At 31.8% G+C, this 10,656-nt stretch overlaps 1 protein-coding gene across 1 annotated transcript; it reads right to left on the reverse strand.

Annotated features, from left to right (window-relative positions):
• Window positions 1–3,800: 3,800 nt before the first annotated feature.
• On the reverse strand, window positions 3,801–4,476 carry LOC145106791 (putative homeobox-leucine zipper protein ATHB-51). The gene has a single exon (XM_079043719.1). The coding sequence runs from the start codon at window positions 4,456–4,458 to the stop codon at window positions 3,955–3,957; it is 504 nt and encodes a 167-aa protein (XP_078899845.1). The 5' UTR covers window positions 4,459–4,476; the 3' UTR covers window positions 3,801–3,954.
• Between the last annotated feature and the right edge of the window lie 6,180 nt (window positions 4,477–10,656).

Raw genomic sequence — 10,656 nt, forward strand, 5'->3', positions numbered from 1 at the left:
GTCGACGCAACCACCGACCTTCTCATATTCCACCTGATCTCTCTCTCTCTGTTCTCTCTCTCTCTCTCTCTCTCTCTCGCTCTCTTTCTTTCTTTCTCTCTCTCTCTCTCTTACCTATACAAAACCATCATCGATTTGATTTTGGTCCATTTCAGGTGGTGATATACAGTAGTGGTCTATTTATGATTTTGGTTTATTTCAAGCTATATTGTAATCTAATTTTGAGTTGCATGTGGTGACGAAAACAATGGTGAAAGATGGTGGTGGTGAAAAATGACAGTGATGATGGTGAAAAACGGTGGTGGCGGCCTGTATTGAAAAATAATGTTGTTGATATAATTTAATAATAATTATAATGAATAAGAAATATAAAATCGGATAAAAGACAAATTTTTTGATATTTTAATTATTTCATATACATTTAACATAAAAGTATTTGACAATAAATAAAATAGGGACTAAAACATATAGATTTTTCAATCATACTACTAATATAAAATTTCAAAGATAATTCTAAACTAACATATTCATGTCAACCAACCAAACTTTAACTTACTCTAATATTAGTAAAAGAGAAATTAAATATCCTCCTACTTTTTGTTCCTATCGGTCATCATACTCATTTGAATAATGACATATGTCACATTAGTATACTAATTTTCATTAAATGAGCATTAAATGTTACACGTGTCACCATTTAATTGGGTAAAAGGATTTGTAGGAAAATATATAATTTCTCTTAGTAAAATTATGTTTATACGTGTTTCTTGAGTTCATATTAATTATCCAATGGGTACAAAGGGTCTAATGGAGTCTTTTAAAGTTTATTCAAAAGTCTTATCGTTGATATCGAGTTTAAAGACGTATAACCGTCAAGTTTAAACTATAGGATTCTGGATGATATTAGATCATCATTTTATGTATTATAAAACTGTTGATACATATCGTACATCTCTGAGCACTTCTGATCTTTTTACAGGCATGTTTGGAACTTTTATGAGCATACCAATGATTGCTAGCTTTTATGATTCAAATACACATCAATACTCGAGCACTGCTATAACATCCTAATCTCCAGGTATAAATTTAAAAGCTTATTATTTATATTTTCAGGGCAGCTCGACGAGTTTGAAGGCTCCAACTCGTCGTGTAGAGTATCTAAATCATGCGTGTCTTTCAATGCCTACTCGACGAGTTGGAAGGCCCTAACTCGACGAGTTGACGGCTGTTTAAGAAACCCTAATTTTCATGGTTTTGCACCCTATTTAAAGAACTTATGACTCATTTGTGGCCTCCCTCATCGCCCCCTTAGTCCAGAGAAAACCCTAATAGCACCTCTTTCCCCATTTTGAATGTTTGTGAGCTTAATGAGTGTTCTTTGGTGCTTTTCTTGAAGGAGCTTGAAGTTGGTGGTGCAAGGTTGAATGGAGAAGCTTTAGATCCGGGATTTCTAGTGTTGTTATAGCCACTTGGAGGTATAAAGTCGTTATCTTGATCATCCCTTCTTCTAGATCTCTTCTTTTAGAAGTTATGGCCATTATTAGCTTATTTTGGGACCATTCTTGGATTTGAGCATGTTATGAAGCCATGGTTTCAGATCTGGACGTTTCATGGCCCCTTTTGACATAAAGTCGTCATCTTTGTCAAGTATTGGCCCTCTTTCACGCCCTAGGTCCCTTGATAATCCTTATTTGAGTGTTTTAGCCCCTTTGATGCCATGTATGGATGTAAAGTTAGCAACTTTACGTGGTATCTCAGTCCTAGGGGACCAGATCTATAGTTTGGAGCATTAAACTCGCTTGGAAACGTCTGAATGCGTTGAAGCTAGGAAAACTCGACGAGTCGCTTTGCCAACTCGACGAGGTAGTGAGGGGTTGACCATCCATGTTCTCATCCCCAAGCGTCTGACCTCGTCCCCATCCCCATCCTCATCCCCATCACCGACGAATGCGGGGAATCGAATCCTCTCCCCTTTAAATTTTGGACTTTCCCTCGGCCCATCCTATATATATATATATATATATATATATATATATATATATATATATATATATATATATATATATATATATATATATATATATATATATATATATATATATATATATATATATATATAGGGCTAGGTTATAATGTGGATGGACAACTATTGTGTGGACGTGTGGATAATGTTATTTTATGAAAATTACTAAGAGAATATGTTGTTTAGTAATGTGAATACGTCCAATCTCACAAAATTATTGTTATTTTAATGGATTCTCACCAATTCTAATTCATTTTTGTTCTCATTCATCGTTTTTTATTTATTTTAATTCTTACATAATACGACTCAATAAACATCCTGATAACATTCTGACAGAATGAGAATAATTAAAAAAAAAATGTATAATAACCTTATAGACGATTTAATTAGTAAAAATGCTTAATAATTAAAATAATTACATAAGATTGAATGTATTCATATTATCAAACAACATATTTTCTTTGTAATTTTCACAGAATATCATTATCCACACGTCCACACAATAGATGTCAATCCACATTTGAACCTACCTCTCTCTCTCTCTCTTTATATATATATATATATATATATATATATATATATATATATATATATATATATATATATAATGTCATCAATGCGGGGGCGAGGCAGGTTGGGGATTGGTATACTCGGCCCCGACCCATCCCTAGATTTAGCATAATGGAGATCCCTGACCCCATCCCCGGTATCCGTTTTTGCGGGGAATACCCGTCCCCAATTGAGGCCGGTCAACCAGGTTCTCCACCGGGTCGGGTGAAATTTTCATGCCTAGGTCTGAGGTTTGAATCATATCATTTTTTATTTGTTTTATCATCTAGCTTACGATATATGTTTAGATCATAGATATACTAATATATAGATTGAATTTCAAAGTTCCAAAAATAAATATCTTTATACTTGTCATCCAGTTGTTCTATCTAGTTAAATGTTTGTACTCGACCAATATGATATATAAAGTTTCCTTCAAAAAAAAAAAAAAAAAAAAAAACTATATATACCGTTTGAAGTAAGTTGTATGTTTTCCATATATAGTTTTCTTAACGCCGTTCTGATAATAGCTTCTTTAACATTGTTTATCATGCATGTAAAAATCACAATATACTATTATCCAAATATAATAATCGAAATATTTACAATATCCTATAAGAATATTGTGTAAGTTCCACAGTCCACACACACAAAGGCGTAAAGTTTGGACCCGTGATTAAAAATATTTAGAGCTATTGTACGGGCCAAGTGTATTAATGCTCCAAACATACTTGACCACAATCTTGTTGCCATCGGTGTGATATTTGATTGTTCATGAATAGGATCTATTCACCATAAGTTGTGATGTTGTGTGTACATAGGGAACCCCATCATTAATTTCATCCAAAGGAACAAAACGGTTCGGGTTATGAACCATATATATATTCGTGATTTTGTTTGGTTTTCTTACTTAATGACTTGGTGACGTGACTGACATCTCTATGATGATAACATGCATGACCAACATGATAGATGTAAATCATCTTATCCCAAAAAAAACATAAAAGAGTTTAGGTAAAATACGAGTGAATTTCAAAGATATGCAAGGAAAATATGGATATCACTAAAGTGTGAATTCTGTACATTCTTTGTCATTTAAGTGTTTAACCAATACTATATTTAACAGAATTATGAAGCAGAAAGTAGAAAAATTATTTTTTTATCAACTACATTTTACTCGGTTTTGAATTTTGACTTGATATATCTGTATCACTTACCAATCAAGTAGTAGTTCGTTCTCGACCATTCGAAATTGCAATTCATATGATTCGACCAACAAACCATGATAGACCTCTCGATCATCAAAAAGGAATCAATCAATTAAGCAAAGACTTTTATTTGTTCCAAAAAGCATAGATCTAATCACACACACAAATAGATGATCAAGACATGGTCCTAGCAAAAAAATCATGCCCATTGGATTTATGATCAAATTGATGATCATCAAAACAAACATAGAAATCCCCATGATCACCAAGCAAGCTTGAGCTTCCAACATCATCACAAGAACTTGAAAAGGATGGTAAAGATGCATAATTCATTGACTTTGATGACACCAACAAATCTTTAGCCTTTTCCAACTCACCTTTAAGCCTCTCAACCTCTCTTTCGAGCCGGTTTTTGTCACTTGACACTCGTTCAAGCCGCTGTTGAAGTGTCTTGTGTTCTGTCTCTAGGCTCTGGTTCCTCCAACGTGCCCGTTTGTTTTGGTACCATATGGCAATCTGTCTAGCCGGCACACCAAGTTCTTGAGCGAGTTGACTCTTTCGAGTTGAATCGAGCTTGTTGTTGAAGTTAAAACTTGTTTCTAGGAGCTTTACTTGTTCATTTGTGAGTCTCTTCTTGTTGGCTTTTTGTGGGTGTTTTTTGGGTTGTGAAAAATCCATATTTTTGGGGGTATAATTTAAGTGATAAAATAAGCATTTGCTTAAATAGAAATCTTGGTTCATTGACGATCAGAAAATTGCGATGCCACGTCCTTTTCATGCATGCAATTGGTCACGTGGGGGTGCGGCCCATCTTCATAGTGATGGATGGGATTGGGTTCCATTGAGACCTCTTAATTTCTATCCAGGTCACTTCTAGTCCCTCGTGTTGGCAATGGGTATCCTACATTTATTCTCAATGTAACATATAGAGTTATATTGTTCATTAATTACATATCTTATAATCTAATACAAGTAATAGTTTAAAGATTGTGTAAACAGTGACCTTAATTTTTTCCTAGGTAATCACTAAAAGTTACTATATATCCAAGAGGCATCCCAAATACTAAAATGGATTTTTTTTTTCTGTGTGATATATCATATATGATTAGCTCATTTGTTAGTATGGTTGTAACGAACGGAATATTCAACGAATAGTTAAAGAATAAGTTTTCATATGTTTGCTTATTTAATAAATAAATAAATAAAACACGTATAACTTTGTTTGTTATTTTATATAAACGAATGAAAACAGACAATGGTCACATTCTTATATTTACTTTCATAAACATTCGTTTATATACATTCCATTATGTTAAGTTATTATTAATTTTATTATCATTTTTTATATACATATATATTGTGTATTTATGTGTATATGTATACATATATGTACAAATATATATATATATATATATATATATATATATATATATATATATATATATATATATATTGTGAATCTAAACTGTAAATATTTCAATTTTAACATTACAATGTGAATCTGACTTACTATTTTAACTCTTTGATCATTCACAAATTAAGTGAAATTTACATATGAATCGAAATATATTTCTATATAGTTTTATAATATTTTAACGTTTTGATTACTCGTAAATTAGTTTTGTAAAATCAAAAAATAAATTTATTCATATTGTGAATTTGAACTGTATATAATTTAGTTTTCAGAATTCACAATGTGAATCTAACTTACTATTATTCACAATGTGAATGTGAGCAGATTCATAATGTGAATCTGTACTGAAATTTACATATGAATCGAAATATATTTCTATGTAGTTTTATAATATTTTAACGTTTTGATTACTCGTAAATTAGTTTTGTAAAATCAACAAATAAATTTATTCATATTATGAATCTGAACTGTATATAATTTAGTTTTCAGAATTCACAATGTTAATCTAATTTACTATTATTCACAATGTGAATCTGTACTGAAATTTCGTTTTTTTAACATCAATATGAATATATGTCTAAAGAGTAACAAAAAATATAAATTTTGATATATTTATTAAATTTTTTCGATACAAAATAGGCCATAACTTTTTCAAAAAACAAATAAATGAAGTGAGTTTTTTTGAAAAAAAAAATCATTTTTTGTATATCAATATGGATCTCTATGGAAAAATGATGAAAAATAATGAAAAATAGTATATTCGGTTTTTTTTCGATAAAAAACATGACCTAAAAAAATTAAACGAAAAACAATGAAATGAGTTTTGTTATAATCCGGTGAATATGTGTCCATTGTAAAGTTTACAACCTTTCCTTTTATCGTTGATCACTTTAATTATGACGTTTACACTGGTTCATTGGTTCTTTGATTAATAATGGTTCTTTATTAAATTTTCCCTATACTTATTTATTTTCAATTTTTTGGTCAAACAAATAAAATAAACAAAAAAACTTCACAAAAATGAATTGTTGAGATAGGTTTTAAGGTCGAATGTTATGAAGACATATTCAAATTCTTACAATATTCTAAACTGGGTGTAAGACACATGTATTACGTGAGTTCATTTAAAAGAAAAATTAAATATGAAATTCTTAACATTTGAGAAATTTGAATTTATAACAAAATTAGAAATATATTGAATTATTAAAATAAAAGTGTTTTTTTCTTTTTCAAATTTACATAATAATTTAGATAAATAAACATAGGAAACTAACTAAGCTTTAATTTAGAAATTTTGAAATTAGAAGAAATATCAATTAATGATGTTGATATCATTTATTATTTCATTTATTGCAATTATAACATTTAAATATTATGTGGAATTTAATAAAATAGAAAAAACTACAAAATGTCATGTGAAAAAATTTTGATTGAAAATAACCATAAAATGACATGTGGTCAAATCAATGAGAGTGTGACATGTGACAAACAAATTTTCATTTATTAGGCCATGCGGTATGGATTGGGTCAAACTACGCGTAGTGCCTACGTGGCATAGTAGGCTACACGTGAACACCGCCCCAAAGATAGGTGGGTGTCTTGTGGCGTGGTACCCACTACGGAAGAAGACGATGGCTGTGATTGGTGGATAATTTCTTTGTGTCTATCTCTCTCTGCAATCTCTCTCTTCTTCATCACCACTTCACTAGTGAACACCATTTCCACAACCTAGTGGGTTGGTTGTGGAATGGTTAAAATAATGACGTGACCTTTTTTTCTTCCCTTCTCACGCGTGATGATACCTTTTAGCCTTAGAGTAGACTAGGTGTGAGACTTGTATACTATACAGGTTGATTAAAACAAAATGTTAAATACAAAGAAGGAAACAGGAAATTTATTTGTATTAAAATTTGAAATAAGTGAAAATTATGAGAAAAAAAATAAAAATAAATAAACATGCAAAAATAAATAAATTAAAATTATGTGTTTAGTTATCCGACATGTGTACTAAACATGTTAATTATAACAAAATATCAAATACGAAGGTTTAAACTGTAATCTATTAGAAATTGAAATTGTAATTTGAAATTTGAAATTTGAAATTAATATAGTCATTATGATATATTTAATTTATGGAAAATGATACATTGAAAAATCAAGAAAATAAAATAAAAAAATAAAATAAATGACAAGTGACAAGTGGAAAATATATATCTGTAAATTACCACAAATTGACATTTGATAAATTGAATGAAAGAATGACATGCGGCAAAATTATTTTCATTTATTACGAATGATTGTGTTATTTATAAAAAATTATTATTTTAATAATATAACTTTGATAATCTTATTTAATACATTAGTTATTTATATAATTTAAGAATGCACGAAACGGACACGAACCCATGTTGAATCAAATTATTATTACAAGATTATCTGTTTCACCAAAACTCATTAAAAAAAACTCCTTTTAAATACAAATAAATATCTTACACTAATGCCAAAGTAACAATGGTTAATTTGTGTAACATCTAATGGTATGGGGCGTTTTTATGTTAGACATGATTAAGATTGGGGGTGAAAATGAAAATATATAAAAATGGCCAAATTAGGTGATGTGTCTTTGTTCATAGTGGCATACTCAATTGTGACAGCTATTTAACCTGAAATGGGTTCCACAATTACAAGTCTCGAGCTTTGACTAGTTATGTTTCTTTTAATAAAATTATAAGTTTTCCACATGACTTGTTGGCAAAATTAATTGCCATCAACCATCTTAATTCGGTATCGGTGGTAATGATATCTATCGACTTTCTAGGTTTAAAGTTAGTTTTCAAAAAACAATAACTTTTTATCATTGGTGGAGAGAAAAAGATCGACGAAGAGAATAGATAAATGACTTGTAAGACCATCTGATATACCGGCCATCAGTCGGTTTGTGGTTGACGTGGCCACGATAGTGGTCTGACCACCCCGGCCGCTTGTGGTCGGACGTGGTCGTGCTCCGATGTGCTGCCCACCACGAATGGAAACGGCCGATGGGAATGTTTTGACCGTTGAAGGACCGTTCAACGGCTAATTTTCAAAAAAAAAAAAAAATTGAACTCAAATTTTACCTATGAAATCCACACTATACACTCATACTTCTTACACCAACCTTTTCTTTCTTTATATTACATTATATGCACATAACCTTTTTACAACTAAAAAACATGGATCCCAACCAAAATAAACCCCCCCCCCCCCCTCCCAAAAAAAAAACTTTAGAAATCACAAATCCGATAACGTTTTTACGTTAGATACAACCTCTCGTCAATTCCTGACCATAGAATCACCTCAATGTGGTTTTGTCAATTTGCTTCAAATCGGTTCTTATATCCAACAAACACCAATTTTCCAACAATAATTTCAACATTTTCCCAGTTTTTCAACAACAATTCCAACAATTACATCCACAATCGTCACAACCACCACCTTCACAACCACAACAATCATAACCACCACATTCACAATCACGACCACCTCATTCGCCGGATTTTGTTTCCGAAACACAACCTTCACCACCACCACCTCAACCAAAAAAGAAAAAAGGAAAAAAACCGGCCCGCCCCACTACGCAAGAAAGCGTACCATGGACAAAAGAGGAAGAAGAAAAGCTAGCGGATGAGTGGGTTTCAGCTTCCCAAGACCCAATTGAAGGAGATAATCAAACCTTCAGTTGTTTTAGGAGAAAGTTTGAAACATGTTTTATGTGTTAACGGGAAGTGAAAGTTGAAATCCCGATCAAATTAGCTCCAAGTGGTGCGATATTCAACTAAAATGCACCGAATTAGAAGGAATTTACAAAAACCTCCAAAACATACGCAAAAGGGGTCAAACGATTTTGATGTCTTCAAAGCGTCCTTGAATCAATTTGGAAAAACAACGCTAACCCGCAAAACTTTTCTGTATGTGAAATTGTGGCTAAAATTGAAAGACGCTCCAAAATGGAAAGAGCAAACGGAAGGAACTTCACAAACCTCTTCCGATTCAAAGCGTTCAAGAAACCCAGATGCAACTTCCCACCAATCGAACGGACGAACACACATCGACATCAACGATGATTCACTCGATCTTGAAGACGAGCAACATCTTCGTCGGCCAGTTTGAAGAAATAAAGCAAAAAAACGGGTTTGTAGGCTTCAGGCTCGAGTGTTATCTGTCATCTTGGAGAGAAATTTCATCGATATGTCCATATTCAAGAAACCAAGGCGGAGATGCTGATTCGGGTGGAGCAAAAAATGATAGAATCGCAAACGTCATTCCAAGAGGCGCAAACAACACTTCAATTAAAAACCGACATGGAGATTTTGAAGATGAAAGCGGACGATCTCGAAGGCGAAGATTTGAAGATTTTTCTCACGACGAAATAGTCTGTTTGAGCCTGATATATGAATAGGGGGTAGTTTTTTTAGTTATGTTTGGTAATTTTAGGGGTTTTTTTAATTAATGTAATTTTTTTAATGTAATGTGATATTTTAATTTAATGAAAAACTAGTATTAAAAAAATATTATATTTTTTTATGTATTTTTGAATTAAATTTAATTCAAAAAGTTAGGTGGAATTGTGTGTTTATCTCATGGTTAGTGGTAGAGAGTGTCGTGATGATGTGACACTCACCATTATAATGGTGGGTATAACTGATGGTCTAAATGATTTACAACTAAACTATTTAGGGATTTAGGCAAAACTAGATGAAGACCCGACGTGCCGTTGGTGCGGGTTTGGATTGGCCTGGACAAAATTTGTTACGAAAGGATTGAAAGCCTAAAGTTATATGAAAGATTAATAAGAGCTTTAATTTTTTATAAAGATTTACAATAATTGAAAATCCACAGTTATTAAAGAAGTAAAATACATGAATAGAAAAATATCAATAAAGAGTAAGCAGTTGCACCAGGCAGGCTGTTTATAGGGCTTCTTCTTGTTCAAAACCATCTTTATGTACTTACCTTTTGAAAAAAAATTCAAAGACAAGGCTACCATGCAGCTAATTCATGCTCAAACTTTTTTAGTCCCTTAATAAGTGTCTGCATTTCTTCTGCTAATCACTTATATTGTATCTACAAGAAGTTTACTTATGTTTTAGGTAAATAATATAGAGAAACAAAAGAATGTCAATCCACCATACTGGCTCCAACAGATAACCATAGCCTCCTAAGCCTTATTTACAATTCATAAGCAATCAAAACCACCAAAACATAAATTAATCAAAAGAAACCCTCAATTTAAGGTAAGAATCGACCAAAGTTGAACTCAATTATCACGAAATGTACAACTAAAAGATCATTCCAAAATTTCTTTTGTGTGAGTAACTATCTATCATCAGTGTTGCAGTGTTGCATTTTTGGAAATGAAATTGAAGTAGTCAACAATTTATAGAAAGTCACTGAAAACTTACCGGCGTGAGTAGCAGAGGCAC

The sequence above is a fragment of the Lactuca virosa genome, chromosome 4, assembly GCF_052849685.1.
Source record: "Lactuca virosa cultivar CGN04683 chromosome 4, Lactuca_virosa_CGN04683_v6, whole genome shotgun sequence".
NCBI classification, from domain to species: Eukaryota; Viridiplantae; Streptophyta; class Magnoliopsida; order Asterales; family Asteraceae; genus Lactuca; species Lactuca virosa.

Excerpts from the sequence above, each read along its gene's own strand:
- LOC145106791 (XM_079043719.1), bottom strand. The coding sequence starts at position 4,458 with ATGGATTTTTCACAACCCAAAAAACACCCACAAAAAGCCAACAAGAAG.